Source organism: Patiria miniata, unplaced genomic scaffold (genome assembly GCF_015706575.1).
Source record: "Patiria miniata isolate m_02_andy unplaced genomic scaffold, ASM1570657v1 HiC_scaffold_27, whole genome shotgun sequence".
Taxonomy (NCBI): Eukaryota; Metazoa; Echinodermata; class Asteroidea; order Valvatida; family Asterinidae; genus Patiria; species Patiria miniata.
This window is the reverse complement of record NW_024037066.1, coordinates 8,245,255-8,264,824: the sequence shown is the minus strand read 5'-3', so window position 1 is coordinate 8,264,824 and position 19,570 is coordinate 8,245,255. Positions and strand designations below refer to the sequence as shown.

General features: G+C 39.0%; 2 protein-coding genes across 2 annotated transcripts in view; one reads left to right on the top strand and one right to left on the bottom strand.

The window, feature by feature from the left end:
* LOC119734393 (potassium channel subfamily T member 1-like) overlaps positions 1-15,153 on the top strand; it is a 49,735-nt gene extending 34,582 nt beyond the window's left edge. Inside the window, exons 17-28 of the mRNA XM_038207891.1 lie at positions 259-577; positions 1,880-1,915; positions 3,436-3,541; positions 4,412-4,584; positions 5,154-5,225; positions 5,907-6,041; positions 6,867-6,978; positions 7,806-7,907; positions 8,959-9,171; positions 9,460-9,580; positions 10,545-10,632; positions 10,922-15,153. Coding sequence (XP_038063819.1) covers positions 259-577; positions 1,880-1,915; positions 3,436-3,541; positions 4,412-4,584; positions 5,154-5,225; positions 5,907-6,041; positions 6,867-6,978; positions 7,806-7,907; positions 8,959-9,171; positions 9,460-9,580; positions 10,545-10,632; positions 10,922-11,060 — 1,616 coding nt within the window. The 3' untranslated portion in view covers positions 11,061-15,153. The remainder of the gene's footprint in view (positions 1-258; positions 578-1,879; positions 1,916-3,435; positions 3,542-4,411; positions 4,585-5,153; positions 5,226-5,906; positions 6,042-6,866; positions 6,979-7,805; positions 7,908-8,958; positions 9,172-9,459; positions 9,581-10,544; positions 10,633-10,921) is intronic.
* Positions 13,816-19,486, bottom strand: LOC119734394 (estradiol 17-beta-dehydrogenase 8-like). The gene is made up of 7 exons (XM_038207892.1): positions 19,381-19,486; positions 18,376-18,707; positions 18,190-18,285; positions 17,553-17,638; positions 17,344-17,428; positions 16,854-16,971; positions 13,816-16,576 (listed from the first exon to the last, which is right to left on the bottom strand). Exons 1-7 carry the CDS (start codon positions 19,424-19,426, stop codon positions 16,560-16,562), a joined length of 780 nt encoding a protein of 259 aa, XP_038063820.1. The 5' UTR covers positions 19,427-19,486; the 3' UTR covers positions 13,816-16,559.
* Positions 19,487-19,570: the final 84 nt, after the last annotated feature.

The following is a 19,570-nucleotide window of genomic DNA, read 5'->3' as shown; positions in this document are numbered from 1 at the left end:
AAAAACACTGTACAAAGTCTTGTGTGGTTTGGAGTTTCCTTGTTTTTTCTAAATTCCCAGTTGCATGCCTGATTTAAGAGAAAGACTCCTTGACAGCAAAGTTACCAGTCACGTCTTGTCATTGTCCAGTCGTCTTTTCCTTCACACGTCTCCGTTTGTCTCTCTCTTTCTGTCACTTCTTCATCATCACTACCACCACGCCTTCCCACACAGCATTCCCTTTTCTCCTGCATTCCTCTCCGATCCATTCTCCCTCAGGCGGCCGCGGCTCCTTAGAGATGGCCACCACCTCAGGCATGGACCGCAACCACCTCATGCCCCCAGCCGGCGAAGAGGGAGGAGGGGGAGGCGGAATCAGCATCACGATCGGTGGAGGCAGCAGCACCGATGACACCAATGGGTTTCTGGTGCCCACCGGTGCCCAGCGTGGCAGACGACCGTCCATCATGCCCGTCCTGGAGACTATGTCCTCAGATCCCGAAGACGAGCAGCCGCGAGATATGAAGCCACTTCACGCCCAGAAGCAGGTGGATGTAGTAGACACGGAAGACGTACAGCTCTGGGATGAGGAGGACCCGTAAGTTACTTTCCTTATTTGCCTCATTGATTGGGTGGTCCCATTAGATTTGTAGAGATGCTAGTCACCTGTTGGTTCTTCCTACATACCGTACCTTACTCATTTGCATAATTGATTGGATGGGGTCCAGTTAGATCAGACTACAGGTGGATCAAGGGTGCAAAATTAGGAGAACAAAAGTTACTTTTTTATGATTTATATTTCAGGTGTTCTGTATATCTTGGAAACTTTAAAACATTTCCATTGAATTAGTTAATAACCATTAACTGAAATAATAACCATTAACTGAAAGTTCAGAGAGACACCATAAGTTTGTTTTTTTGACATCTTGAAGAAGGCTGATTGTTTTTTAAAGTGATCAGAAGTAGAGGAGCATTTGAACAGCCATTTGCATTCTGAAACGAAATTGTTTTGGTGCTTCCGGTACCTGGAACCTATGTGTTTCAACTGCTGATTTGTAGACTAGTAAAAATTAATTAATCTGGTGTGCCAACCTTTGTAACATTTTTTTATTTGCATTGATCAGTAAAATAAACTGCAAAATGCATGACTGAAAAAAGGTGTGCCATATATTCCAGTGTTCTGTATGTATGTACATTTATGTATGAAACATTTCCATTGAGGTTGTGCAGTAATAACCATTAAAGTAAGTGAGCGGTTTTCTTGTTCATAGAGTATGTCTGTTCCTAGCAGTATTTGTGATTAAAAAAACAAAGAGCCAACTTTTGTGTTCCTAGATTTACATGTACCCCGAACCAAGCTATATTATTTGCGCTTCAGTGCTTTCCACTGAACCTCTAGTAAATATTTGCTTAGTATCGAAAGTTAACATTTGGGATTGGTTAAAAAGCCTCTCAATTAACGTACATGTGCACATGTGTGAATTATCAATTTCAAGGCTAGTTTTGCCCCAAAAAGATAGTTACAATGTAGCTATTTATATATAAGCAATTATTTTCTAAATTACGTATCGGTAGTTCTATGATATTAGATGCAGTTTCATTAACATTCAACTTTAATAGATTGTGTAGGAATTTTAACACCTCTTTCACTGAAATTATCATAACTGGGGAAAATAAAGGGTAAATGTGGATGTACAATTATCATGAGATGCATCACTTGCATATAGTCTGGGCTGTTCTTTGTGAATACTAATGATGTTGAAGTGCACGACGAACTGAATCTTAATATGTTGCAGCTCTCAAAATGTCATCATTGATCTGTGCACATGTTGACTAATGAATTATTCATGAACACTCTTTTGGGCTGTTCCATTTCCGGTTGCATTCTAAACCACACAAGTGACCAACTACTAGCCAGCATGAGTGGAGTTAGAATGTAAGGGACAAATTTTCTTCGTGTGGCACCGTCATTATGTCATCTGCATTTTTATGTTTGTTCTGGGAATAACCTTTTGATTGCATAATTTGCTTACCCTCGGGCTGTTCCATTTTCCCTCCCTCCACCCCCATGCTTACCCGTACCCGCATCAGCCTAAATTTGGATGCCAGCATGAAAGCTGCCAAAGCGTAAGGGAATGAAGTCACATGACAACTCGATATTACAGATTTACGTGTACTAACTCATAGCTGGACTGGTAGACTGTCGGCCTGCCTTAGCAAAAACGAAATGGCCTTTATCCTGAATACTCACAAATCTGCCAGAAGCCAAATTCTGGTTGCACTGCAGCCATGTTTGAGGTGTGTGCTTTTGTTCAGCAGGGATACGCTTGAGTAGACCTCTTGTGCATGCACTGTTAACAAATTAACATAACAAAGCACACCTCATAGATGGCAGCTGAATGCAATTTGTCTATTCAGAAAAGCCCAGCCACTGTTACATTACACTGAGCTCCTTAGCCAAGTTTTGTTTGAAATACACAATATTTCATTGGGTTTGTTGCATAGTGTTAGATTTTGAGAATGCAAGAATCATCCTGGCAAAAAAGCCCCGGGATTAATTTTGGCTTTTGTTTTTGAGAAAAGATTTTACAGTGGCAAAGGAAAAGGATTAGAGTAAAGATGACATTTCACCAGTCCAGTGTTTTACTACTAACAATATTTACTTGGCACTCGTATGCACAGTTGATCACATGCATCCTGTACTGATGTTCTTAGAATGATATTTTTTTTATTTTCTTTACTGGAATGTTTAAGGAACTGAGATTGTGCACGCAGCAAACCTCCCTCTGATTCTTGCTATTTTACATCCATTTCACAGCAAAGACTACAAGCAGTTAATCGCACACTCGTAAATATTGCTGTTGTACCGTATCACACACTTAAGCACTGTGAGGATTTTTTCCCCCTTGTTCTGGAAATTTGTTTTGTTTGATTGCTTTGCGTTGGTTGCTTTGATTCTTGAAATCAAATGCAATTTACATGTAATATTTTATGTGAATTCAAATTGACAGGTTTTCAGATATATTGTGTTCGCAGTGAATTTCCTGTTTTTTTAGAGAGAGATTTTGTGTTGACTTTTATGTATCACGTGGTGTTCGGTTTGCTTTGCTTTGTTTGAATTAGACCATTTCAGTAGACCCTACAGTATACATGTAGAAGAATAGACGAATGAGACAATGTCATGCTTTAGCAAACTTATAGCTGCCAAGAATTTCACTCGAGCTGCTAAAAATGTGTTTGATGGAATTGGAATCAGACGAAACCAATTTTTGTTCTGCATATTCTGCGCAACTGTGAATGGCTGTCAACATGCACAAATTGGGCATTATAGCTTGTACAACACAGAGGCATCACACTTACATGTATGTCCTTATGTTGACTCTATCCACACCAACATCCATAGACTCTAGACACTGTATTCACACATTGGATTGTTAATGGATTGCCTTTCATCAGGTGGACCAAAGGGGAGCCTCCTTCCCTGCCCTACATCGGCTACACCCCAGCCCTGTGCCACCTGCTGGCCAAACCAAAGAAAATATGCTGCCTGGAGCTGGACAAGGTACGTATCAACTCTCACTTATTCAAAAAAATTGTAACTGGATTTTATCCTCAACAGTTTTAAATTCTGAGTCCTGCAGAGGGAAATAACATTCTAGGTAAGGATCTGAATCTCTAACGATTGACTGTTGTCCAAACGTGGACTCATCATTTTGGCAAAAGTGTCTTGAATTCAGCGTTGAAAGAATTAAAGATCAAGTTTTGCTCAGTGGCACAACATTTTATTTTTATTTTTATTTCTTTTGATCAATTGTACTCTGAACATCAACTCTGCATAACTATTCCATTAGGAAAATAAATACCAGTATTGTTACTGACGGACACTCTAGCGTAATATCTGTCAAACCAATTACAGTGTAAGTTCCATTCCTCTATCATGCAGACGTGCATATTGAATTTCATTTGGAAACAAGTTGTGCACGCTCCACAGTGCTTGAACTCACACATTGAACCCATGCGAGACTCAAAGTCTGCCATTGAATGCACAATTCTGGGACACACAATCTTTTGGCAGTCTATTCATAGCTGTTGTCAAGTCAATCACAAGTCCAACACAAGTTCATCACAAGTCCAGAAGAATGTTCAAAACCTACCCCGTTCAAGTTTCAGCTCAGTGGATATTATAGTGTACAAGAAAACACTGAAAAACCATGCACAACCTTTTGATAATGAAACACGATTTTGTCCACTCTTAAAAATCATTCAATTGACTGATCATTCGAAATCACTTACATTTCTTGATTTCTTCTAAATGACAGCAAGAAAGACAGAACAATATTACGTTGAGTAAAGCTTTTTGATAATAATTTGGTAGGTAACTGGTTACTTTTTGGATGAATGCAAATGATCCTGTATGCCTTTAAACTCACAGCCCTGTGAGCACTGCAGTTACAGGCATGCCGCTGAGTACAACTGGCCCAACAACAACATCATCATTGCTGCTGAGTACGCCGCGTTGGCCATGATCAACTTTGTGGTACCCCTGAGAGCTCACTGGAGACCCAAGCATACCCTCAAGCCAATTGTTATTCTACTGGAAAAGAGGTACAAGTGCAACAGGAAATGAATACACATTATTTTATTTAGGGCTGGTCTCAATTCTGAGTTCCGTACAAGTTGCCAGCATTGTATCGGGTGTAAGTTACGGATTCTGAATAACTTCCCCACGATTTTACCCGAATGAAGTTAGCATGCAGAACGGATGAGTCAAGCAGTTGCTAATGAGAATTTTACGGCACATGTCCGGGACAAATGCAGAGCTTCTTCTGGACAAAGTGAATGATTCTACTCGCAACTTGTCCAGAACTCGGCCTGGATACGAATTGAGATGGGCTTTAGTCAAAGGCTAAAAGTGCTGTTGCATGTGACACTGTTGCACTGTTGAACATGGACAGTTCTATAAAGAAAAGTTCAAATGTTTGATCAGAGAATAGTTAGTCGATATAATTTCTTTAAAAAATCAAAATCATAGCACCACAATTACATGTATATCTTGCAGATTTCCTCTTTGCACTCTGGTATTTCTTATTTAAATCCACTTTGGAGAAATGAGGACTTATAATACACTTAGTGGACAATAATTGTGGTTATCCTCTTCTCTCTCCCTGTTTCAGACCAGACACAACTTTCTTGGACTGCATCCTGTCCTTCCCAATGGTGTACTACATGATAGGCACCATCGAAAAGTGAGTCATAAACTATTAATTGACTATTAAGTGTCGCTTATTTTGGGGTTGGAATAAAATATTCATCACTGAGCATTATGGTTTGCCCTCTCTGAGTACCTACCTGGGACCTGTAACTTATTAGGCCATAAACATGATAAATATAATGTCCCATAGACTAAATGGGTCAAGCCTTGAATATAGCCAATGGCTGGAGGTGTTCTGACAAAATGAGACATAAGTGGGCAGAGGTCAAAATGAGGGTTTATGGGTGTTAGGAAAGAGAATACAATTCTGCTGACAATACTGTTTGTTACACTTCAATCAGACATTCCATTGACAAGTTGTGACTGTATGTTTAAAGTTTGCATTTACCGACATGTAAAATACTGAGAAAAAGGCATTTAAAGTTTCGAGTTTTGTAGTCATTAGAATGAAAGATGCCAATTGTTTCTCCTTAAATACACTTTTATTCCACGATTTTTATATTATTTCTATAAAATATGCAAAGTAGACATAAAAGATTACAAATATCAATAAATCTGAAAATAGTACCCAAAAATCACCGCCATTTGGTTTTTTCCACTACGGCCTGTGCCCATTTCCGTCTCATTTTGCCAGAACGCCTCCAAAATTATGACCCCATCTCACATTATTATATGGCTCTGGCTCAATGTACATTGCGGTTATCTTGTTTTGCAGTTATGATGATGTCTTAAGGGCAGGCATCCTTCAGGCTGATACAGTCGTCGTTGTAGACAAGGAAAGTTCCAAGTTAGCTGATGAGGACTATATGGCCGATGCTAACCAAATTGTCGCTGTGCAGACGCTCTTCAAGTAAGTTTGCCGTAATGGTATGGTGGGATTTCATTGGTCAAGTACTGGTCATGTGACTATATTTGTGGAATTTCATTGGTCAAGCACCGGTAATGTGACTATATTTGTATCCTGCCTATTTACCGTATTTCACCTTGATTATCTTCCCTGCTGCTGTGTGTGGTAAGTTTTGAAGAGACCCTGGGAACAAAGTTTTGGTTTTGAATCTTCGGACATCAGAATAAGAACTGGCACAATGTGATGTATTTCTTTTTGGTTGTGCTCACTTCTTGGCCCTAGATTTCCACATACCATGGTGTAACAACACAACTGTAGTTTGTTGTGATGTGGCCCATGGGTTTTTGTACACTCTCAGGTGCGCATGGCGTATCTGCCTCAAATTGAATGCCATTTGTAAAATGAGTCGGCCTACACCCGATTACCAGAAAGTCAGCATCACCATTGTAGTAGGCAGAGATCGTATAGGGCACTGCACAGTAGGTATTAGGCAAGCCTTCAAAGCTGTGATGGACGGCAAAAACTGGGAGAAAAACACACAGCCAGCACCAAGTGCTGGGTTGGCACAATAGTGACAACCGTACACAGTAGGTATACATGGTATAGACCACAATGTCATTGGATAAGGAATTCACAGTTATTTTACGTGAAAATACGCCCTCCTGTCTAGTCTACAACGCATGATGGCGTGCCAACTGATCGCCTGCCTACTGTAATGGTGGTCAATCACAGGGAAATAGGATGGTCACATGGTAATTTGACATCATACGATTGGACCCTATTGACATATTGATAGTTACTGGTTGTCTGTCTATTGGCTATTCGCAGGTTGTTTCCCCACGTAAGCATCATCACGGAGCTGACCCATCCATCCAACATGCGCTTCATGCAGTTCAGGGCCAAGGATGTCTACGCACTCAAAATGGCCGACAAACAAAAGGTAAATAACACACAACACAATCGTTAGCCACTTCAAGTATAAAATGAGGTTTGAAATGGCTGCATAATGAGGGGTGCTATTTTGTTTCAATTTTTAGAGTTATTGATATTTGTGATCTTTGATACATCTACTACACATAAATTAAGGAAATAGTGTACAAATCGTGGAATAAAAATGTTTTAAGGATAAACGATTGGCGTCTTTCATTTTCACGACTACAAAACTTGAAACTATAAAAGCTTTTTTTTCCGGAGTATTTTACTTTTTTGACGTGTCAATAAATGCAAACTTTAAACAACCATAACTTGTCAACAGAATGTCCGAATGAAGTGCATTAAACAGTATTGTAAGGAGAATTTTATTCTCTTTCCTAATCCCCGCAAACCCTCATTCCAACCTTTTTCCAGCTCATTTTGCCAGAAGGCCTCACAATTGCTTGTATAGGATCGTGACGTTGGGTGTGATCCTTGTCACTATGGTTTCTTGGCTTCTCATAAACACACCCTAGTACACAGACATTGATCAATATGAGAAATGACATTCACAGGGCTGGATAGCTCAGTTGGTAGAGTACTGGTGTCATATGAAAATCGGACTCGTATGAAAATCGGACCCTTTTTCCCTTTTATTGGTTAAACCCCCCACGTGACCGGTCCCTCTCCTAATATAATATCTATGCATAAGCATGCGCAATACCACCAATGAGTCCCTATTTCATAAAACCTAAATTCATGCTACACCGGCACTGTATTCCCGAAGTCTCGGATTAGAATTCCACTTCAGTCAATTTTCATTTTTAACCTTGTTTTTTTTATATTTGATTTCAGAAAGAGAGGCAGAAGGGGTCCAATATTGCCTACATGTTCAGGTTACCCTTCTCAGCTGGCAATGTCTTCAGTGCAAGTATGCTGGACACGCTGCTCTACCAGGTAACTTGACTGAGCTCCAGAATTCCCTTCTTGAAAAGCAACATACTCAAATCAGACACAAAGCCGTGACTTGATTTATTTCTTACTTAATTCAGTGCAGCATGCATGGGCTTCATGTGCCACTTAATACCGAAAGCTGTGTGGATGGGACACACCGCGTGAGCATACTGGTCACACGCGTATAGCGCCAAGTACGCAATATTTATTTTATTTTGAATGTACACAAATCCATAGCGTCTTTGGGTGAGCATCAGGCGTCATGTGTTCGAATGTCTCTACCGATGGTCTCCCCAACTCTTCCTTTCTTACCTTTGAGGGGGTACTAGTGCACGGAGTCCATATTTAGAAATGGTATTTTTTTTATAGTTCTGGCACAGTTAAAACATGAAGATTGAAGTTTGAGAAAAGAACAGTACAAATATTTGGTAATATTTCATTTGGCCTATTTGGTGCAAGTGCCCTTCCACCGCTTTTTCAGGGTACTTTGGTCATATCGACAGAGTTTTTGAATGACATGTACATTACGGGCCACATTGTAAGTCCATCATAATTCAGTGCAAAGCCGAATCATTTGAGTAAAGTAACAAGTAGAGGATGAACAATGACAAAGACCTTCTTGACATAATGTATTGATTATATGGTCCCTTGTCTGGAGTCTGGATGACAGGTGTGATTCACTTGATTGACGTAATAACTTGGGCTACAACTCCAAACAGAATGTTTGAGAGAGAAACTCGGCGTTCTGCCTGTTCTCATCCATATACTGTTGCACTACCTACGCGTACAACAAAAGGATATTCCAATGGCTTTTGCCCACGTGCTGCATCTCTTTGGAATTCCTTGCCTGGTGCTTGTTTCCCTCCAACGTATTATCCGTCCTGTTTTCAAGAGGAATTTTAATTCCCACCTTCAGCTGATCTTTTTATTTCACTTGCAGCCCTGTAGCTTGAGTGCCTTGTTCAGGGCGAATATACATAAACAAAATTTTTTAAATGTATTTTGATAACCGCTAAATCTCTTTCACTGTTCTCGTGTTTGTTTCTTGTTTCAGTCGTATGTCAAGAACTACATGATCTCCTTCACACGGCTCCTCTTGGGCATCGATCAGGCGCCCGGTTCTGGCTACCTCTGTGAACTCCGGATTACAGCAGAGGACATGTGGATCCGGACCTTCGGGCGACTCTATCAGAAGCTGTGCTCAACGACTCATGAGATTCCCATTGGAGTCTACAGGACTCACAGCCAGTCAGATAACAAATCGGAGGTAGCTTCAAAGACTTATTTTTTTTTGCCGTTTTACCCTTTATATGGAAACTTTTCCAGAAAGTTTCCCTCTTTTTGTTAATATTTTTTTGTATTTTGGAAAACAATTTTTTGAGTATTTTATGACCACTGATCTCTATGTCAAAAATATGGATAGCACGTTGGCCATTCCCAGGCTAATGTGAAAATTTGTTCATTTGCGTAGGTTAAGTTGAGAATGATTTGTCATGACTGTTTTTGAATTTCTAAAGGTCTGCTGATGTTTTAAAATCTTCATCATTTTCTGCAGCTATCGGTAACCATTGAAGATGATGACAACTCCTCCTTGGGCCAGTCAGAGGAGAGGAAAGAGATTGCCAGCATCATCAGGATGAAGATGAAGAAGCTTGATCTACCCGCTGAAGAATACGGTAAGGACAATACACTGGAATATCATTCGTTTGGCTCGTCTGATAACTTTGAATTGTTTGTGAGTTAAAGGGAATATACAACATTTGCAAACATCGAAAAATAAAATTACCAAGTTTTTATGAAATACCTTACTAGGATGTTGGTAAATGACGGTCTAAAGCATCCTGTAAAATTATAGCACCTGGTGTGAAGTCATTTTCAAGAAAATTGTATTTTTGTATAAATTTCCAACAGTGGTTGGAAAAACCTAACTATTTTTCAACTACTGCTCTAACTTCACCATTTTATTCAGTCCAAATTTTGTTTGCTATTGGTTACATGTTCATGAACGGGTGCAGGCCAGCTAGACTGGTTCCCTTACCTTACAAATTTCCGGCATCTATAAATTGATCCATTTTATCTTTAGTGGAGTCAGGGAACCAGACTACTCCACCATTTGTGTTTTTCTTGATTTTTCAGCATTTTCGAACACAAAACATATCAGTGGAACAATATTTGATCTATCATAGTAACCCCTCAAATAGTTCATTTCTGAGAATTACAGCAAAAACCAATGATGTACATTCCCTTTAAAGGGTCTGTCTTGTTATGTGGATGAACTAATGACCATACAATTGGAAGAGAGCCCTCTTGTGAGCAAGATGTGTATATATTTTCATGTTGGGTCAGGAATGGTGACTGACTTAAATAGCACAGTAAAATTTGGTATTTACATGTATGTACAGACTCGTTGAGGTCTCTGGGGCAATTTGAAACATTTGTATTGCATTAATTGTCGTAAGGTTGTGTGAGGTTTACAGGTTCCATCATTCATGTTTATTTTGTTATACCTGTGGCCTAAAGCCTACTACGAAAGTCGAGAATGATTTTGATATGCAACAAAGCAAACAAGCTATTAGCGCAGCAACATGTTTGATAGAATTCAGGTAAAGACAAGAATACTTCTCTTTTTATCTTCAACAGATAGCGAAGTGAGTGACAAGAGGAACAAGTTATCCTACGTGTTGATCAACCCAAGCTTTGAATTGAAGCTGGAAATGGATGACATCATGTAAGTAAATTGTGCTAACATGTAGTTCCTCTACTGCTTGAAACCGCCCTGCCTATTACTCTCTGTACCACCCAAATCTGCCAGAGCACTCTATGGTTTAATGGCTTCTTCAGGGAATAAATACAATGTAATACAGTGTAATACAATGTAGTACACATGTTCATGAGCTAGACAGTTCTTGTGCTACAAAGTTAGCTAGTGCTATATGCGGACAATGTTGTTTGCAATTTGTTATTTGTATTGTGCATTGGTGTATAAAGCAATCCTCTTTTTCTGTTCATTCCTTCAGTTTCATCATCAAGCCAGCAGGAGGCCCCAAGACGCCGTCTCCAATGCCACCCCGCCGGAAATTCAGCAGCCGACGCAAGCCAAAGAAGTCCGAGCCAAGAGCGGAGCCACAAGGAAGCAACGTGGACACTAAGCTATAGCACCCAGAGCTGAGAAACGGAAGAGAATACAATGCAGAACAGATACCAACAGTTGATGTGTTTCGCTCATCGTGATCATCAACTTCAGGATGAATTCATTTCTTGAAGAGTGGAAAAAAAGATGAAATGGATGGGAAGGTGTTTGAAGTGATAAAAAGTGCTTCACTTTGTTGGCAAGTTTGAATGTGATGTCTGGGGTTGTTGCCATCTTAGGTGTGTGGCAGTGGCGTTACTTTACGAGGTTGAAGGATCTGATTCTGTCTCATGGAAGTGAAGACAGGGGTTGATCAGTGGAGAAGTAGGCTGCTCTTTGCAAGACCTGCGATAGTGGAAAGAATCGTGCATTCTTCCAATAGCTTAATAGCAGTCACCTCGTTGCAGGACAAGTTATGAGTGTGACATGGGCGTGAGATGAAACTGTATTTTGCCAGACTTGATCAGATGGAAGTGTGTCTAGATGGGAATTTAAATGATTGAAGAAGGTCACACAAGACTGTTTGTGGTTTAAAAAAAAAAACAGTCCATGCATGACATTTGTATGCAAGAACTATGGATCACCCATCACAGTCTAGAGACGTAGAAGATCATGGTAGTGGGCCCTCTGTTGGCAAGATGTAGACAGTTGCCAGCAAGGCCACTTGCACGTAAGAAGCAGTCATACCTGATGTAAGTAAAGCTCTAAACGAAAGTTGTGACTTGCTCAGGATATTTTTTGACAGCTGTCTGTGATTACAATCATACGGAGAATAATGAAAACATGGTAGGTAAATTTGGTATGAGCTGCAGTAGAATTTGGCCATCACCTAACTTGTACAGATCATTTCAGAATTATGAAGTGGGACAAGAAAGTCACTGAAGTGTCTCAGTGAACTTATTTATTTACGTATGGGCTGAAAAAAAGTGAAGACTTTTCAGTATTAGATCGCGGTAATTTGTACATTGCCTGGATTTGTTTTTTAATTGATTAGTTTTTGGGCTGGCCCCTGAGAGATTGTAGATCATGCTCGAGAATTAGTCGGAGCATAAAACAAAATATTGTAAATCACCTTAAAAAAGTTGTACATTATCCCAAATTTCTGTCACTGAAAATGACACTTTTCTAAGCCTTGTCTGGTTTTAAGAAAGTGGTGTAGACTCGGAAGTTTGGAGGTTTCTGGATGGAAGCATTTAATGCATCTACGCACTTGTTTTCATAGGCACTTGGACAATATGTTGAAACGTTTTCTGTAAGAAAACTCTCGTCCAACACATTTTTGTTGGATCACCTTGCTTTTTTAAACTCTATTTTTAAGTTATTTGTAAATAGTTTATGGACTCATACAAAATGGACAAACTTAAAAAAAAATTCTGAAAAAAAGTGCCCAAAGTGAAAATCTTTTGGGTTTTTTTTTAAAGCGAATGGCAGCTGTTATTTTGTATTATTTTTATTAAGTCATTAGTCATTAACTAAGTTTTCATTTTAACCATTTTACGTTCAATTATTAACTGGACGCTACAGATTGACATAGCGATTCATCATCTTTGTTTTTATTGAGTAAAAAAACCCAAAATTATTTCATGAACGGTTGTTCAAAAGAAGGACGATTTGTGCAAAGGATTCAACAAGATTGACAATTATTGTTCTTAATCTTTGGGGGAAAAATAGGTGAAAAATAAGTGATGTATCATCCCATTTGGTCAACCTTTTCATAAGCCCAATGATGTTGATGAGATATCTTTGTGTTCAGATATTATTACACTTAGCGTTCAACTCAATAATCCTCTTTTTGATTGTTTTGTTGATTACCATAACTTATTTTCTTTTAAAGTGCAATAGCAGAGGATTTATTTTCTTTTTGTGCAATATGTTGTATACGTTCTATCAAATATTTTTCAGTTATATTTCCCACATAGGTTACAATGCAGGGTTCTGTTTTTTTACAAGTCCCTCCAAAAGTACTTGTCGGCCAATGTCAAAGTGTAAAAATCGGACAAATCTGTTCAGATTTGTTAAATCTTTGCATGTTCTCATAATTGAAAGGGAACAAACTTTGCCCTGAGCCGCTGCTTGCCACATATTAATGTTTCAATAATGTGCAACAGGAGTAACTGATGAATAGTGTTGTATAAATGTTAATGTATTCCCAAAGGTATATTGTGAAATCGGGGTAGTGGAGAGAATTGAAGTTTTGAAAGCAATGAATAGGAATTGCGTTCCCCCCCCCCCCCCATTTTAGAAATCGTTACCTCCCCTCAGTTCTAAATCCACTCCATGATTCATTGAACAAAATTACACACACATCATAGCTACCAGTCTCTCCATATCAGTTGCAGTACCTGCTGCTTTACCAGGTCAAACTGGCCAGCTGACCACGACCAGGTCAAACTGGCCAGCTGACCACGACAAGCCCGTTCATCGAGTACTGTACTAAGACTTCTGCACTAGTAAGCAGCAGGTCATGGGTTCCAGTCCCACCCAAGTAAACTTCTTCTTTTTTTCTCGTAAGCCCTCAGACAGCAACAAATAAACAATGTTGACTGTCAGATGTTGTTCATTGCACATTTCTTGTTCCTGATAGCATAGTTCATTCTGAGTTGTCCCAAACGATCAAAGTCAGTGAAAAACTATTTATTTTTTTTTCATCCTAAAATTATTTGAATACAGTACTGCAGTGAATATCCTAATCCCCACAAATTGTATTTTTAATATAAAATATCCTTTGTAATAAGTTGGACGTAAAACAACGAATGAAATAAAGAAATGTGTAACAAGTGCTTTACATCATTGGTTCAAGTTGAATTTTTACAAGAATATTTCACACAATGGGCCCAGTGGTCGTCTTTCAATTCTTATTAAATTTAATTTTGTAAAGTGGCCAACATTTCAGAATTTTATACAATTATATCCGCTTTCTCGTCAGTGTTATCAAAGACCTTGTATTATTATGTAAATAGAAAATGCCCTTAACTTCTTCACAATTTACAGTATTCTTATTTTCATTGGCTTTTTCATTTTGTGCAATTAATTTCCTGGGTTTTACTTTTTCACGTCTGATGACTGATACGCTGTAAACTTTTTTGCTGATGTTAAAATGCGTTATTATAACTAATCCAAATTATGTAAGCAGCATACTTGCTGCTTACAATTAAATTGTTTCACCTACATTCATAGTTTACATAATCAGAAAAATGCATGGGTTATGTAATTGCTTTGCTGTAGATTACACTTCGCATAATTAAAACTTAATTCTGCATTTTGATTATTTAATTTAATGCCTTTTTAATTTTAAAAAATAGTTGTTTTGTTTAGTCCAATGTAAAATAAGAGTATATTTAATTATTTTGATATTCATTTTATGAACACTATTGTGTAAAATATATCAAACTGGCTGGATGAATGAAAGAGCATTTTTTATGCTATTGGGCCAAAAACCTTTTTTGCAAATGTTGTAAATAAGAAGTACAACTACCTACTGTTAACCTGTACATAAATGACAACAACGTGTTGCATTGTGAATTGGACATTTCTAAAGTGAACGATATTGATGACACTGTTTGCATGGTTCGTGACATTTTGGACATCCGGGTGCTATTGTCAAAGGTGGACAAAAAACTATGGACCATGACGTGACTGATCGGACATGCAGTTAATGCTTGTATTATCTGTACTTGTATATAGCACTATATGCAGACTTCAAAATGCACTGCATTAATTATTCAATCTACTTCGAATCTACGTGGACTAAGAATAAAAAGTATGCATGGACATGAAAAGACGGACAAAACTTGAATGTTACTGGGGTTGCCACTCAACTAAGTGCAACATCATGAACCAAAAACAAAATGTGTCTCTCTTTGTTTGGGACAAAATGTTTGAAATTAGCACGCTAGTGCCCAGTTATTGGAATGTCCGCAATGTAACGATGTGTAAATATAAGAACTTGTCCAGTTTTATGCACAACACCATGTTCTCACAAATTGTGTATCATATGAGATCAAAAGATTGCAATGCATTTCAGCTTGTTACTGTATCTGATGGTGGGAAAGTTTGCCTATTCTTGCAAATGACTCTTCAGTCATTTAATCTGACACATTAAAAAAAAAAAAAAAAAAATTATCCAAGAAAAGACTGAAAAAAATGTGAATGATGGAGCGATTGCAGGATGAATTGACCACGATTTGAACACCAGGCCTGTGTAATACAGTCGACTCTCGTTAATACAAACGCGGCCGGACGTAGCCAAAGTGTTTGCCATATCAGAATTTTGTATTCAGAGGAACATACATGTAAGTCCCATTCAATGTGCACATAAATGCACAGTCGGGACTAAGGCTTAATGTTTGTTATGACCAGAATTTGTATTAACAGTGTTTGTACTAAAAAGAGTCGACTGTAGTGAGTTTCTCTGCCATATTTTGTATCACTGCACTGGCCTGTGCACACGGTAATTAATGAACTGTGACTAGAATTTACTTCAGTCATTGGCACATTGTGATCATGAATACTAAATAAAATTTGGCATGTTGTCAAGTTCTATTAATTAATAGACAGATTTCAGTAGTCCTCTTCTTTATTTTCAGCAGCCAGAGAAAACATCACCAGTTGCGAGTCTAACATACACCTTGACTCTATTGAACCTCATTCAGATTTTGTTTGCTCTAGATACTAAGGGTGTGCATCAGAACCGAGTAATGGACCGCTGATGTCAGATAATGGGATCACGGGTACCCGTAAGCAACTTTACAAATACTTACTAACTTCTCAGACTCAAAATGAAAACCAGGCTACATAGAAAATGTTAAGGCATGACAGATGACGCCCACGCAACTTGCAGTTTACACCGTAAAGCTACGATGCCCTTCAGACACCGCTAATAGTCACAGTTAAGTTGTGTTAAGGACTAGAGTTCCTGACAATGGTCGAAATTTACCAGGTTGCAGGTTTTGATAAGACCCTCTTTTATGGGCAACGATGTTTTACCTCAATAGTGTACCCAGTTCCCTAACTACCCGTGAATGCACACCACTACTAGACACCCAGCTGAGACGGACAGAATCACACATAATCCAACAGCAACAACAATAAGTCATTGTTCCCTCTGGGATCAAACTGTCGATTATCAGAACAGAGCTGCCAGGCCCACAATACCTACCCATGCTTAGCATATCATTTTTGCACGAAGCAACAACAATCTGTGGGGAATAACATACATTCATTGACCACTTTACTGATTTATAGAGCACAGATGTAAACAAGGCCCAAGGCCACGTCCAAATTTCTTGTCGAGAGCTACTGTCAGGGCCTTTGCCAATTTCAACTTTGTGGGAACGTGTTGACAAAATGCATACACATAGCTCTGGAGGCATGTTTCAGACACGGCCTAACCTCCAAATCAAGACCAATCAGCAACTAGAATTTCTTGGTTCATCCTGCAGATTTTACTGTGACATTGCATCTCTATGGGCTGTTGAGATGTACATGTACAACTCATTGATGACTCCACAGCTGACGAGTGTTTATCAAATCTCCAACCCACCTGTCAAAAGAGAAATTCAGAGAATTTATAAAATGGAATTTGCTTCAGGATAATGTACAGTCAATATTGGGTTTTGCCCTTTCAAAGTCACAGTACAATGTACAATATTTTTGGTCTTGTTAGCCCCTGCAATTTTGACAACCTTGAAATGAAAAACAGAAATGTTTTGATCGTGGCTAGAAAATGATAGAGACATGACTTCATTTCAGTTCTAAATGTTGAAAATGGGTTGTTTTTTAAATGAGGAATTTAGCTTCCAAATATTTGATATTTTTACCTGAAACTTCTACTTCGGCTCCAGTCATGTAGCTACTCCTGTTTGAAGCCAGGAACAAGCAGACCTCAGCTACCTCCGAGGGTTGACCCTCCCTCTTCAAGGGGATGAACTCTTTAATCTGAAGAAAAAACCCCAAATTCACAAAAAAAATCTAAATGGTTAGATTAAGCCCAGTCCAACAGTTTAGTACTCCCATTCAGTTTCATGAAGGTCCCAAAAATGCATGTACCAAAAGTACAAAACAACAAATGCAAAATTGTACAGTAAACAGAAGTGTCAAAGGAACTGTTATGGAAACAAAAAACCTGGTGCAAAAGTTGAGACTGAATACTTGGGTGATGATTGTCTAGACCTCATATTTGCCTTATGAGAAATTTGGTAAATTCTGTAAGGTGACAGGGTGAATAAAGTTTGTCAGATTTTATTTTAAAGTTTGTCTGCACTCGCTGGTCTTAGTAAGTCTACAGCGTGAAGAGGAATTTGTGTTTACCACATTGTAGAGATGCTCTGGCATTACAGCTGTCATCGGTGTTTGAATAAAACCAGGCAGGATAGCGTTGCATCTTACACCATACCTGCACAAGAAGACAATCCATACAACTTCATTCATCTACGACTGTTAATAATGGTCACTACAGAGCAACTTATACACACTCCACTGAACATGGGGAATAAGAATAAAACAGCAGGTGTGTTTACCTTGCTAGTTCCTTAGCTGTGGTTTTAGTGAAAGCCACCACCCCAGCCTTGGATGCTGCATAGTTGCACTGGCCCACATTACCATGCTACAAAGGTGAAACAAATATTCAAATCATTGACACAATTACTGTAGTTTCAAAATGGTAAAGCTGTTCTTAATATGTGATGCGATCAAGCTAAAATGAGTCGTTTGTCGAACCTGGTCAAAAAAAAATTCATTACAGATTTGAAAAGGGCACAATCTCAGCATTACTGATGTGAAAACCGCATGCTGAAACCATCTTTATTTACAAAATTATAGAAGTAGGAACACCAAGAGATGTGATGAATTGATGTGATGAAGTGGCCCTATTTTGGCCTGTATCTCCAATAAAAATTCCCGACGAAGGACTCATTTAGCTTGATCGCATCACATATCAGTAATTGCAGAACTAAACAGATTTCAATTTTGATTTTACACAGAAACTGAGGTAATAGCTTGCTGCAAGCAATGAGGATATGGACCCATAGTGGAAACTATTAAGAATAGACAATGCTTGGGAAGACATAGTGTATGAATTGTGACGATTTAGGACAATAATATCAGTATTCCTATCCTGGTGAAACTATTGTGAAACAAACGGTTGCATGTGCATACCTTTCCCACTATACTTGCAAAATTGATGATAGACCCGTCTGTAGTTTTGTGGGCAATCATAGCTTGGCTGACAGCCTGCGTAACAAGGAAAGTTCCCTGTGGGAAAAAAAGGTACAAATCTGACATTATGTTGAAGTTGACCAAAATCACAGATGTTGAAAAGGATGCTTTTCAGGACATTCATACCTTGAGATTGACGTCAATGACTTTGTCAAATTTGTCCTCATCCATCTTGACCATCATTTTGTCCATCGTTATTCCTGCCGAGTTCACCAACACGCTCGCAGGCTGCTTGTACAACTCTGTCACATTCTTCACTAGGCTCCTGACTGCTACTTTGTCCGAGACATCCAAGGCGAACGCATGATGTGACTGAGGACCGGACGGCAGTTCACTGCTAGCTTCCAGTTTCTGTACGGTAGTTTTGGCACCTTCAAGATTGATATCAGCGGCGACCACACTTGCCCCATTTCTGGCAAACAGCTCGCACACGGCACGTCCAATGCCACTTCCACCCCCTGCAATGTGGGCAAAACAAGTTTTGGTTTGTATTCGCACGGAGGCATCTGAATGATAAGACGTCCCTAGCCCCATAAGTGTGGCTCGAATGGGGGGGGGGGGGGGTTCTGGTGAAATACTGCATAATCTCCTCACTCAGCAGGGATGTAAATATTCAGGCGCTAGGTGACTGAGCAGATATTTACAAATACTAGACTTCATCCATGTATCTGCATGATCTGTGTATTGTCAATTGTCTTCATTCAAAGTTGATTTTGAGGAAATCAAAATCATGACTTTTTTTTTTTAATCTGGGACTGAGAAACATTTCCAATTTTGTTAATAAAATTGACTCTCCAATCTCCATAGACTTTGTACACAACCGCTGAAGTGGCGTCAGGATGAAAATACAGTAATTTTCTCTCCAGGTCACAGGTCATTACCAAGCCATAACACTTGCGTTTAATGTTCAGAAACCTATATAAACGAATAGCAAATCGGTACATATCACAACTGGCTAATTACAATTCTTAGGTATTATATTTTGGGACACTTTTCGCCTTTGATTTATTCACAAGGTCTGTTCATTTTTACTTAAAAATCGTATCTACACTATAACAATACCTTGAGGTAACAAACAGAAGCTTTTAGATATTTTTGTCGAATGAATAGATGAAGAAACCTGATATTTACCAGTAACAAGTGCCACTCTTCCAGAAAGTTGTAAGGACGCCGCCATGTTGACTTCACAATTGACCTTGACACGTGTTACCTGCTGACCAATCAGCGAGTGATTAAATGACGTCATCCTATTTAATTAGATATCTGGTACCCTGACCATGGTACCTGACGAGCAATGATATGCTGACTGAGGACCAGACGA